This window comes from Phaethon aethereus, assembly GCF_964289735.1.
Source record: "Phaethon aethereus genome assembly, chromosome: 1".
Taxonomy (NCBI): Eukaryota; Metazoa; Chordata; class Aves; order Phaethontiformes; family Phaethontidae; genus Phaethon; species Phaethon aethereus.
In genome coordinates this window covers 58,988,459-59,001,801 of record NC_138575.1, presented here as the reverse complement: position 1 = coordinate 59,001,801, position 13,343 = coordinate 58,988,459, and the positions used below count along the sequence as shown (strand labels likewise).

At 50.3% G+C, this 13,343-nt stretch overlaps 1 protein-coding gene across 2 annotated transcripts; it reads left to right on the top strand.

Moving 5' to 3' along the window:
- Nucleotides 1-5,291: 5,291 nt before the first annotated feature.
- On the top strand, nt 5,292-12,540 carry KCTD17 (potassium channel tetramerization domain containing 17; the record flags this gene model as incomplete). Of its 2 annotated transcripts, XM_082003503.1 has the most annotated exons (7): nt 5,292-5,504; nt 6,104-6,212; nt 7,970-8,061; nt 9,012-9,107; nt 9,492-9,617; nt 10,819-10,882; nt 11,891-12,540. In XM_082003503.1, the coding sequence occupies 7 exons, from the start codon at nt 5,292-5,294 to the stop codon at nt 12,139-12,141; spliced, it is 951 nt and encodes a 316-aa protein (XP_081859629.1). The 2 variants fall into 2 exon arrangements, with proteins under 2 accessions (XP_081859629.1, XP_081859630.1); XM_082003504.1 differs by lacking the exons at nt 10,819-10,882; nt 11,891-12,540 and adding an exon at nt 10,345-10,434.
- Nucleotides 12,541-13,343: the final 803 nt, after the last annotated feature.

Genomic DNA, 13,343 nt, shown 5'->3' with positions numbered 1-13,343 from the left:
ACACTTTTAAAAGATATTTGTACGGCGTTGTCTACTATGGGGTCTTGTATCAGGATCTGGCATGTGATGTCTCTTCAGTTCAGGATTTCTAGGTTCTCCCACCATCAGCTAAGCTAAGAGGCTTTCACCTGGTGGGTCATTGGGCTTTAACATCCTGGGTGTGGCTGGGAGGTGACACTGATTTTGTCAATACGTGGCCAGGCCCCTAGGTACAAACAGGAATGCTGTGCCTGCTCTGTTTCTTCAGGAAAATTTAGTTATTAGAGAAAATTGATGTGTTCTTTCAGACTTTATTAATTGTTTATAATGGATGCAGGGGACTGGCTTTGGTCTTGTCCTTCCAGAACATTTGACAGTGCAGCTTAAGTGCTGTGTTTCTTTTTTCCCACTGACCCCAGCAGTCCCTAATCAGTGAGCATCTCTCTGCTGCCTTTTGAGACTGAGCTGCTTTTCTCTGTCCTGTATGTCACGGGGAGGTGTCTGGTGCAGCCCTAGCCGTCCACCTGGACATCACAAACTGAGTGAAAGATTTCCCTCTCCCCTTGCTCTACATTTTGACTGTGTGGCTCAATGACATCCAGCAGGGCCCTTCCCTCTCTCTGGTATGTGTGCCAGGGCTGGCAGTACTCAACTGTCCTCTTCCCGACCTGGTTTTGAACCACAGAATCTCAGTGGTTCTTCAGTTTCCCAGCTTTTGGCAAATCTTTTACCAGATGCTTAGCTTTGCCTTGATTTTACCACAGGGGAGAAATTGAGAACTTCCTCCCTACAACCAGATACTTTGTCTTTCTGGGATATGCCCTGTTACATCATATCAAAAATCTGTTCAACAGTGTTTTCTGATATTCTCCCTCCTTTTAGTTGAGATCTGTTCTCATGCTGCAGGGAAAGCACTGTGAATGTTGTGGAGATCGAGACGATGTTTTCAAAGCCTGGAGAGTGCAAAAACCTATTTTAAGCCATAACAGATGCTACTGGACATATGGAACAGCTGAGGGGACTTGCACCAGGACTGTAAATGTTCTGCAGATCTTTATGTCCCTGACTCTGTGGGTGGGTTTCCTATGGGAAGTGGGATCTGGGAAGGGGAGAAGTGAGTATGAATGCAAATCACTGATGTTCATGACTCTTCTGTGGAAAATTTGCCACAGGGAAAGGGGAATAACATATCTTTGGTGGGATAGGGCTCATGATGCCCAAAAAGTAGCCTAAAAAACAGCCCTGATGTAGGAAGAGGGTCACACTGACCTGTGGCTAACTTGGGACTGGAGCTTTTACAGCTCTCTATATAAACTTGAGAATTCCAGGCCAGCATGTAAACTCTGTATTGGTTTATTGATATATTTTACTACCTGTAATACTTTTGTCCTGAAACAGTTTTAGACTCTCTGAAAACAGTCTGGTCAATGGTTCTCCAACAGTAATCCCACAATCCCCTGTTTCTCATATGTCTTCTTCATCCCCTGCCTTGCCTACTGGTGCCTAGCAGCCAGGTTGCACTATTTCAACTTAATTTCTCAGTGAACCTTTTGTTCCCCTGCAAACTTTCCCAAATCCCAACACAGCCCTTCTGCCAGCACTGCTGTCCCTTCCCACTAAAGACCACTGCATGAGCAATGGTAATTGCCATTAACTGCAGGGGCTTTTCTTGTTACTGCCATCTCTCCTGGTCCCAGCTCACAACTGGGTGCTACATGGCTGTTTTCTCACCTCCTCCCAGCACTCTTCCAGCAAAGATGCTAAATGATGCACATACACACACAGACTTTACACACTATTTTGAATGCAGGTACATTGCTCACAGGCTGCAGGAAGCACAAGGAGCTGGAGAAAGATTAGCTCACCTGCATGCCTTGGGACCTTTCTCTTCTGGCTCTGATACACCTGGTGCAGCTGGCAGTAAAGCTGGGCTCTGTTGACTAGAATTGAACTGTCTTCCTCCCACCCCCAAGTCTAGCGTGGGGAGTTTTCTTTGCTCAGTTCACTGTTGGCTTTAATGGCAAATGTCAGAGTATTACTTGTCCTCCCCACCGCACTTCCTGGAGAGAACAGAGAGGAGACAGTTTCTTCTCTGGTACTTCATGCCATGGTGTGTTCATTAACTAAATGATCATGCAAGTTTAATCCCAGACGTGTGTTCCCAGCCTGCCAGAGTGGTGACACTGTCTATGCAAACGCACGGTGATCCCTGCTCCCACTGACACTCCACAATGCAACAACTCCCTAAAAGCAGCTCGACAACGTCAGTGATGCATCGTACGCCACGTGTCCAGCTGACTCGTCAGGCTGCAATGTATGTACGGAGCGCTGCAGTGTGTGTGGCTTTCTGCAGGTTTGCACTGCAGGCCTGCTGGCTGCTGAACCAAGAAACTCTCAGCTTACCCCCTGCTCCATTTTCCTCAGCTCTTGTTCAGGCCCATGACTTATATATCCAGTATCTGTCCAGCTTTTCCCGCCCCCAGTCTGTCTCTGCAATTTTCCCCGTGATTTAACTGGGTACTCTGTGGGGCTGTACAGTGTTGTAAGCTCTTCCTTGCTCCTGCCTCTTTGCTTCTGTGCCTGTGTTTTATATATAGTTATCATCAAAGCAGGAGGAACAGACATTTGATTATTTAAATTTATTTCTCCTCTGTTCTACTGCTTAATTTTAATGGACCTTAACAAGCGCATGCTAGTTGCATCTCAGAACTATGGCTGGTGATGGTGTGCAGATCAGGCCTGTATTGATCCCACACCACCAACTCATTGGAGCATTTCAGTTGGTAACTTATCCCAGACTGACTTCTTCCTAAAGAGCATTTTCGTGTACTGTGGGGAACGCCCAGGCCTGGGTGTTTTCCAGTAAAGTCCGTGCTGTATGTTGCAGAAAAGAAGGTTCTGAGGATGGGAGTGGTGTACCTTGACCTCTGTCCTTACTCATAGTATACCTCTTTAGATTTACCAATTAACCTTTCACACCATGGCCCTGGGGTGAGCAAGACTTGAAGTGCTGGCCCCAGATGGAGGCTGCTGTTGATGGAAGAAGGTATGCTCTGCATGCAGACCATCCCTGACCCGTGAGCAGCGTTGGCGTGGGAGAGGTTGGGGAGGAAGGGTTTGAAAGTAAGAGATTGGACCTAAAAAGGAGCACGAGTCTGAGGGGCTGTGAGAGGAGGAAAGGGAGACAGAGTGAACCCTTAAATAGAAGAAAGAAGGAAACAAAGGCAGGGCAGATTTCTTGGAGGGGGAGATAAGGAGCTATAGGCTGCCACCCAACTACTGCATTCGTATCAGAGAGCCACAGCCCTCACTCTTATTCTCTGCTGGAGCTACAGCTGGCACAGACAGGGTCCCACATCCCTTGCACACCAGAGTGCGGGGCAGAGCTCTTGGATTTGCCATGGTTTGACTCAGAGACAGAAGTAGAAGGGCAACAGTCCCACAGCCCAGAGCTCAGGTCAGTGCTAGTCTGAGCATCTTTGATGCACACTACTGTTTAGTGGAGAGTCATCCAAGGGCTGGGCACTAATTTGGGACAAAGTCTGCTCGTTACAGGTAGGCAAAAATAATTATTCATCCTCTCCCTACTATTGGTCACTCTAGTGCTGGCCAGCTCCTGATGTAAATTGAAGGAGACTGAGTTATTTGAATTTGCAACCTGCAGCAGCTGAATTGTTCCTGTGCTTAAATTAGCAATCTTGAAACCTTTTCCATGTTACCCTCCCTTCCGCTCCTCCCCTTTACACTCCTCCACAGAAGGAACAAAGTACACAGTTACACTGTCTTTGTCAAGGAAGTCCTGGGTTATTTGGGGGAAGGGTGACGCTGCCTTCGCATCCTGTAATGGTAAGAGAGTGATTTGTAAGTAAAAGAAAAGAGGGAAGGACAAAAAGGAAAGGAATGTAAGAGTAAAACATAATATTTCCCTTTACACACCCTCTTCCTCCAATAAATCCACACCTCAAAAAGACACAAAGATCTAGGTGCAAGAACAATAAAGTGTCTGCAAGGCACCACGCTGTCTCTGCAGTGCTGCATTGCCCTGGCAAGGAAGAGGCAGAAACTTGTTTAGGGCCACATTCAGGTGAAACCTCAGCCTTGCCTTTCCATTCCTAATATGCTCAAGCTGCTGGCAAGCACAGCTTAGGTGGGAGTGGGAAAAGCAGAGCTGCTGGAGAGAGAGCTCGTTCAGATTATATCCGTGCCAAGGAATGCATTTGAGGAGTCCCCATGGGGCATGAGCTGCTGAGCTCCAGGCTTGGCCTGGCAGGAGCGAGTGGCAGAGGTAGGGATAGATTCGGTACGGCGGGACTGGCACATCGGCGTCAGCGGGTGATACGTGCCTGGGGCAGAGGGATAAGTTAAAATCTAAGCTCTCTGTTGCCCAGGCGCAAACGGATGGTGAGAGCGCAGGGAAAGGATGCGGGGGGTCTCTGTCTGGCATGGTTTGTGCTGGTAGGGCAGCAACTGGGGGGGGGGGTGTGTGTGTGTGTGTGCTGAGTCAGTAACTCTTCAGAGCTGGAAGAAAAATTATTCCTGTCCCCTGCCAGCACTTCACACAGATCCAGGATACAGTTCCCAGAAGTGTCCCTACGTATGTTAGCAGGAAGGCAACTGTCTGCACATTTTGCAGCACGAACAGCGTGGCAGCTGGTGCAGCGCTGCGCTGTGAGCCTGGGGTAATGGATCTCCTGAAGGGAAAGCTGTGGAGTACAGCGCTGACGGGCTTCATCTGCTGACTGCCAGGGAGGCAGGTTCTTCTTCTTCACGCTGAGGAAGCTTGCAGGCAAGAACTGGGACTGGAAGCAGGCAAACGACCAGCTGCAGGGCTGGGGTCATGCAGTACAGCGCAGCCCTCTTCATTACAGCATCTTCATTGCAGGGACAGCGGGCTAGGAAAACTGCAATTCCCAGCACCCTCTTGTGCATGTCCCTGCAAACTACAGTTCCCAGAACCCTTTAATGAACCAGAGGGGATTTCTATGGAAATAAATGCCGACGATTTTTGCATAACACCCTGCACCTCCGGAGTGCTGGGTGACCCCTGATTAGTGAAAACGGGAACGGGGTGGGGGAAAGCCGGGGAACATCAGGGCTGTGGAGCTGTGGTTTTGCCCACCCCTAATAGCCGCAGCAATATCCTCCAGCACGGAGCATCATTTCTCCCCTCGGGACTCCCAGGAAGGACCCTGGTCCCCGGGAAACAAAGCTGCTGCGGAAGGAGAGGCAGATAAACTACAGATCCCGGCATTCTCCGGCCAGGCAGCACCTGCGGCAGTCCCTGCACGGTGGGGGGTGGCGGATGGATGAGGATGAGGATGAGGATGGAGGGCGGGGAGGAGATGCAGGGCGCCGTGGGACTACGCTGCAGCTGGGACATCCCGCCACCCGCTGGCACCCAGGCCAAGTGGGTGAGGCTCAATGTGGGGGGCACCGTCTTCCTCACCACCAGGCAGACCCTGTGTCGGGAGCAGAAATCTTTCCTGTGTCGCTTGTGCCAGGGCGAGGAGCTGCAGTCGGACCGGGTAAGGCAGCAGGGTTGCCTCCCGCACCGTGCCCCACCGAGCATGGGGAGGGCTGGAGGGATGGAGCCAGACCCCAACGACTGCAGGATTAACTGAGTGAAAAATGCTCGTTCTTTCTCCCTCCTCTCCCGGGAAGGATTTACCCTTGCCAGGTCCCACCTTGCTGTGTTGTAGCCTGGCACTTGTCTTCCCCAGCTGGGGAAAAGAGAGGCCATCTCCCCTCCGCCCCTTCTCTCCCAATTCTCAGTCACCCCACATCCCCTGGGTCTGCCTCCCAGCCATGTCTGCCTGACTCAGCCCTGTCCCCTGTAAGGGGGTCTCTGCTCTCACACCAGGCCTGTATGCACAGTTGCAGAAGGAGACTGAGGCCTGTTCTTTTGGCTTTCTCAGCTGGGTTGGTCCATGCTGAGCATACCAATAGAGAAGTTAAAATCCAAGTTGGGCTGACTTGGCTAGGGACCCTCAGGGGCCCATGGTTTCCAAGGAGTCTTAGAAATAGTGGACATTTTCGTTTAGGTTTGTGTTTTCTTACAGTCTGGAGCATTTGATTACAAGTTTCCCCTGAGGTTTTTCTCCTTGTGGTCTATCTCTGTTTCTAGGATGAGACTGGTGCATACCTAATAGACAGGGATCCCACTTACTTTGGACCCATCCTGAATTTTCTCCGTCATGGGAAGCTGGTCCTGGATAAAGATATGGCTGAAGAAGGTGAGTCTTGGAGCTGAGAAACCTCCCACTTAACATTGCTGCTCTAGCCAGGACACAGTAGGACTTGTTGTTGACCTTATTGTCTCTCATTGTCCTTCTGGATGTTGATGTAAGGGGATTTGAGAAGGCTATCCCTGCAACTCTTGCAAAGCATACCGATGTTTCCTTTGCTAAAGGGGTTTGGAGGAGGTGAGGAATGCATCCTACAGCTGTTGTGGCTTCACGACTGTTTGTTCAGCAGAGATGTCACCAAGACAGGAGTAAGCAAGATCTCCGAGCCTCAGTAAACCATTTTTCACTTGTTCCTGATCCACTTTTAACCAGGCTTTGTGACTGAGTTTTCTGTTAATGACTGAGTGTTTCTAATTGGGAATGAAAACCCAGAAGACCAAACAAAACCAAGTTCATCCCTTCTACTGACTGTAGTAAAGACCATCATTAATTAGTGATATGCTATGTGTGCTACTAGTGCTCTGATGGGTTGTGGACTGCAGCAATTCCAGTGGAGCAAGCCAGGCAAACCAGTCCCTCATTTGAGGTTGACAGGGGGTCCAATACAATAACTCAGTAACATCACAGTGTTACCAGCCAGCAGTCCCCAATGCCTCATCATTTTTTGGATGCTGGAGTTTAACATGGAGCCAATTCCAAAGACAGGCTGTGCTGTCCTGCCCTTGCCAAGCGCAGTTTTCTGCATGTTCATTAGTCGTCTTGCCTCTTTCTCTTACAGATTTTTACCTAATGCAAGGAAAGTTTTCTTCAGAATCATCTTATGAGTCATATTTCCAAAAATATATCTAAGCAATGATACAGAATTGTAATAAACAGAATTCTGAGGTCTTTTCTACTTGAGGTCAGACAGAGTTCATCCACAGGTTTAAACATCAAATCTGAAGCATAAACAGGAGTCCCGTTCATAGATTAACATTGCCTCTTGTTCCTGCTGCAGACACTCAGGCTGGCCAAAACTAACCCATTAGATGATTCACGGCTGAATGAGGGACTCAGAAGAGGTCTGAGTGTGTCAGGTAGTGAAGGATCAATCTGCCCACCTGCATTGTCTGTGTGCTGCCTTGGGGACATCTGAGTGTTGGCTCCTAGCCACCTTTCCCTCACTGACCTTCTGGGAACCCTTTCCCTGAAGGCCTGTTAGCAAACAGGTGAGTCTCAGGAAGAAGTGATGGTTACAGACACCACAGAGAAAAAAACGAAACCACTTCTCTGTTTACCTGTTTTGAAGTGAAGCACAGGGGAAAGAGTCAAAGATCATCTGAAAGTCATATGGGGCTGCCATGTGGGTGCAACTCCAACTGTCCCAGGAGGAAAGCTGGGATTTTCTAGAGTCTTTTGGTGATAAGGTCAGAACAAGTTGTGGTTCTCTGCCTTAAGAGGGTCTGAACAAGGTAATAACTAGTGGTCACTGAGGGAGGCTGGAGCCTACATTTATTCTTCTTGGCCAGTTATCTGGGAAAGGTGTTATCAGTCCTTGGCAGAAGCCTTCCCTGGCAGTGCCTGTTTCTGTAGTAGTAGGCATCATAAAGAAATTGGGGTGAGCATTAGAAATGCAATGCAGAAAGCCAGGGTTCAATTCTCTGTAGTAAGAGTTTCAGGCAACACAAAGCTGTTAAAAAGTGAGGCTGCAGTGTCGTATCTCCCTATGGACTTTGGGAAGCTCAGAATTGATCTTTTGCAAGCCAAAAACCAAAGACAGGCTGTTAAGTTTCTGTCTTTGTGGTCCTTCTGTCTTTCTTTCTCAGGGGTCCTAGAAGAAGCTGAGTTCTATAACATTGGTCCTTTAATCCGAATGATCAAGGATCGACTGGAGGAGAAGGACTTCACAGTAACTCGGGTATGGAGAGAAATGGCAAGGAAAGATAGAGTGGGGTGGGTGAAGGAGGAAATGTGGAAAGGGAGAGGTGTGTCTACAGGGAGAGCAGACTTGGGAGAAGCAGCAAGGAATGGAAAGAATCAACTAATTAGAGTTTATGTGCTGATGTCTACATAGCAAAATCTTGCAGGGGACAGGCTACCACCATTTTAATTACAATAAACAAGTTATAGGCTTGTTTTGCATCCCCAGAAGTAATGCTGGATGTAGCCCCTGAAAGCAAATCAGCTTGTCTAGCTTTTGGAAGAAGGCAGCTGGTTGCTGTGTGCTATGGAATTATGTTTGTGAGGAGAGTGAAGGTGTCGTGGGGAGGAGGACTCTTGTGTGGGGAGTCCTGGGAGTGTAATCACAGCGAAGAGCATGGGGATACCTGTAGGGAAACCTGGAGGGAACAGGTGAAGACACGTCTGTGGAAGAGTTAAATGCAGATAATGAGGCACAAGGAATCAATCCTGTGGCAGAATAACACCGTGTCTTGGCCAATAACCTTTTAAAATCTGTCTTTTGGGAGTGCTGGCTGATATCTCACTTTTCATCATGTCTGCCTCAGGTTGTAAGCCTCCAGCAACACAGTCACTTTGCGCTCACAAAACCCCATTAGCATTTGTGACATTTGCATAAATGACTTTTTAATGACAAATGCAAACTCCCCATTGAAAGAGACCAGTATCTTCTGGGGACAATGCAGGAAGCACTCATCTCAGTCCCTCCTCTCCAGGAGAGGTACCATTGTCCTTGCTCCCCAAGACAGCGTAGTAGAAAGCTGGGTTGTGGTTTCCACTCCCCTTTAACCTGGAACATGAGGAAGAGGACAGGTCTGTCAAGGGGGACTACTACCACTTCATTCTGCAGGAGTGCAACAGCCTTTAGCATAGGACCATTGTCAACATCCTCTGCAATTTTGCTGTCAGGTGCCTCCTAAGCATGTCTACCGTGTGCTACAGTGCCAGGAAGAGGAGCTCACTCAGATGGTTTCCACTATGTCGGATGGATGGCGCTTTGAGCAGGTATGGAGAAGGTAGAGGAGGGTAGAAAGGAGTTGTCTTTTGGGGAAAAGATCATGGATACCATACAGTCCCCAGGCAAGGCACCTCCCTATCTGAGAATATTGGGTCAGTCATTGATGGTGCTATCACACGGGCTGTCTCCTGCCCCTACTCTAGAAGTTTAGAGGATACTGTGTGAGGTTAAGCTGTTTCACATCCTGGCTGATTCCTCTCCTGGTTCTCTGTGCTGCCTCCTCAGCTTAGTTATGAGGCCTGTAGAAAGGCCTCATACTGGGGGTATGGATTGGACTCCATGCTGTATGGTGGGCTTTCTGCCTTGCTCCCCAGGAGGAGTGGATGTCTGCAGTAACATGTGCTTGTGATTCTTGCTCTCCTCTTTTCTAGCTTGTGAACATTGGCTCATCCTACAACTACGGGAATGAGGATCAGACAGAGTTCCTGTGTGTGGTCTCCAAAGAGCTGTACAGCTCCCCCAACGGCCTGAGCTCTGAGCCCAGCCACAAAGCCAAGGTGAGACCGACTTTTTTATGGCCCTGCTCCCGTTGCCTGTGAGATCCTTCGCTCTTGTTTGTTCCCTCTTTCTTTCTTCTCTCCACTGTGACTGTGGGGTGCCTCAGTGGTGAAATACAGGGACTTGTCCTGGTGTTCAGCACCGTGGCATTACACCCATTTCCCAAAAGGAGGAGTGAGTGTGCTGAGAGTGGTGGTATCCGGCTGTGTGTGGGAAATGGCTTTAGCAAGTGACTCTGGCACTTCTCATGCTACTCTAATATCCCCCTCATGCCTCCTCATGACCATGCTGTGTGGGTCACTCTGCCTCCGGGGTGTGATTTCCTTGAAGGTTTTGCAGCGTTTTCTTTCCTTTTGCTGAGTCCCAGCCTCAAAGGTGGGAGGTCACCTGCTCCCCTTTTGAGGGAAGGGCAGAAACGTGTGGCAGTGCATGACACCCTGTAGGCACCGAAGATGCAGGAAGGAGCACTAGCGACTGATGGCAGTTGTTGGGCAGTGGGACCACAGCACTTTTAAGTGGGTTAGGTAGCCGTGATATGATGCTCCAGAGGAAGACAAGTTGCTTTGCTCCCTGACCTACAGCCGTCTTGACCACGGGGAAAGGTCCCTTTTTATTCCAGTGTCATGACCATTGCTTTATTCCCTTGTGTGTCAGAAAGAACTGCCATGGCTCATCTTGCAAGAATCTCCACTCTTTCTTCCCTTTGTCCTGCATGCTGGGCCACAGAGCACAGAGGAGGACCTGGAGGAGGAAGAGCAGGAGGTGGAGGAGGAGGCAGAAGCAGAAGCAGAGGAGAAAGGTGCAGCAAATCCTTGAGGAAAATTATAAAAATAACCCCCCCAAGCATAGACCCGTCCACCTTCCTGGTGAGAGCTCACAGCTAGCAGCAGGGAAGGACTAGGGCAGGTGTGGGCTGTGGGGACAGTCCTCTCCAGGAGCGGGAGTCAGCTCTGGAGATAAAGCTGACAGGGGAGAGCTGTTACCTTGGCTGCTGCTTTGTATTTTAAACTGTTTGGTTTATTTATGGTTATACTTTTATTTGCAGACTGCCCATCTATTCGGGATTGCACTAAACTCTTTTTTCCTCCGGACCCTCCCTCCTGCTCCCCTCTATGTCCATCCCAGCACTGTCACCTACCTCCCACCCTGCCCCTCTCCCCAGCCTCCAGCATCCTCCCCTCCGCTCACTTTGCCCCCCAGGGCTCAGAGTGGTTCCTGCCCGGGGCCCTGTCTCTCTCTGCTCCTCACTTCTCCTCCTCTGCAGGTACGTTACCTGTCTGCACCCTCAGCTCCCGCCAGCCTGAGCTCTGCATGAGTGACTCGCTTCCCTCCTGTGGGTATGGCCCTGGTTTGTAGACCTTGGGGAGGGGGAGGCGGGAGGGGAGGTTGACTCATCCCTAAGGTGGCTTTTCTCATCCTGTGTGTGCCTTTACCTGCCAAGCAGCCCCTACGGCTCCAGACCAGAGGCTCTGGCAGCAGAAAGGAGAGCGCAGCTGGGAGAAAAGAAGAGGGGTGGAAATGAATGCCAAGCAGGCAGGGGTGGCACAGGGAAGGGGGGGAAGTCCGCCACGCGTCCGCCTGACACGCATGCCAGGTCTCTTCTCCAGACTGCCGTCCGCAGCTCCTTTGCCTGCCAGCCCGAGAGCAGTTTGCAGAAGGCAGCCTGTTATTTTCCCCTCCCCGGCTCTCGCTTCCCTGGGCTTTTCCCCCGCCGCCTCTGCCAGGGTGGTAGTGCAGTGGGAGAGTGTGGCGAAGGCAGAGCGGAGGTGGCTGGTCCCCGCTCCAGATGTTCTCACAGCTGTGTGCGAAATGAGCCTCTGTGCTCTGCCTCCTGCTCAGGGAGGGTGCCTGGCCAGCATGCGTGGGGCTGGGTACAGAGAGCTCCAGAAGGAGGATTCCTCTCTCGTGCTGGAAAACTGTGGGGCTCTTGTTAAACTGGAGGTGCTCAGTGCCGCTCTCTGTCCTGGTGGAGGGCACTTGTTAGCTGGCTGACATTTCTCTCTCCCTCTGTTCAAAAGCCTCCTTGTCCATGGCTGTGGGACCTGAGTGTTATACTCCTAAAAGTCAGTGTATGTTAATCATGCAGAATTTTCCTTCTTTTTTCTCTGTTCTCCCACCCCTCGCTCCTCATGACTTTTCTTTTTCTTCTGTTCTCATTTCCTCTGTCATTTCTCTTTTCCGGTTTCTCACTCTCCCCTCCACCCTCAATTGCTTTTTTTTCCCCCCCTGCCATTGATCTATTGATTTTGTTTCTCTCTTCTCTCTCCTCTAGCTGTTACAAGCCAGAGGTCTGAGGATGTGATACCGACACTCTACTCCAGCCTTTTCATTTCTTGTTTATATATTTTTTTGTACTGCAGTGTACGGCAGCCCCTCGCCCCCCAGCGACACCCCCCAGCCCCCTTCACTCTTAACATGCAGCCTTTTTTTTTTTTTTTTTTTTTTACAAACTCACCTCGGAGCCCTGAGCCTCCAGCCCCCGAGGAGGGCAGATGCTCCATGGAGCCCCTGGGCTGCTGTTAGGGGCTGGAGCCCACAGCCCCCTCCCATGCCTAGCAGGCTGGCTTTCCTTAATGTCACAGTGGCCCCTGCTGGGGACATCAGCGATCAGCCGCTGCAGCCTGCGGTCCCTTCCTGAGCACCCTCGGATGCGACTGGGGCCCCAGGGGTGGCAGCTGCAGGAGGACCGGTCCTCGCCGTTTCGCTGTTGCAGGCAGCTGGTCTGGGCTTGTGGCCAGAGGGCAAATGCAGAGCCACTGTCCTTTTCTGGGCCACCTGCACGGCTCGTGGAGTGTCCCTGTGCTGGGTATCACGCTCCTTGGTGTCTGCCTCCCTGTCCCCTGAAGTAGCCCTGTGTCGGCAGGGTGAGGAGGAGACAGGCGTGCTGCCCGGGTACCGGGAACTCGCTGGCACCTGATGTCGTGTCAGCTAGCACCAGGAGATCCCTGCCTCGGGGTGCGGGGTGTTTGCTTCACTGCTGTGTCTGAGGACACCAGGTTGTAAGTCCTGAATAAAATTCACAGTCTGTTCCTCCTTGCCGCCTTTCATTTCGAGTGGCAGAAATTTGGTGCTGGTAGAAGGGGGTGGGAGCTGGAGAAGGGGAGTTTGGATTCATCACCTGGAGCCACCAGATGCTGCTTGTGCTATGCCTGTCTTCTGGGGGCTGGAGGTACTTCCCACGGCATCAGTGCTGCATCCCCACTGCAGGTGGCTGGGCTACAGAGCAGGTTTGCTTATTGGTATCTGCATCCCTAAATCATGACAATAAGCGAGGAGCACCTATCTAGCTAGCGTATTGACCCCACTGCACCTGGGGGACAGCAGGGGTGTGGAAACTTTTGCCAGTGCCAGGATTGGAATTTAGTCAAAAAAAAATGTAAATGCCAAGATAATTTTTAACAGAGTAAGGCAAAGTAGAGCCAAAAAAGCCCTCAAATTAATTTTATTTCTAATTCCAGAATGTAGCCCATTGTATATACACACATACACATATATATGTATACCTTTAGTAAAAAAACCAAACCCATAGCAGTCACTGTTTAAGCAGTGCCCTGAAGCCTTCTCCTTCACCTCCTGGATTATCTGAGTTAGGAGATGGAAGCAGTTAAGACACCCTCATATTAAAGGTATTTAGAAGGGCTGAGGGAAAAGGATGGGAGACTGCTCCAATATTTTTACTGAGGGGCTGGGGCCATTCCCTGAGGAAAGTGCAGCAGTGGAGGCTG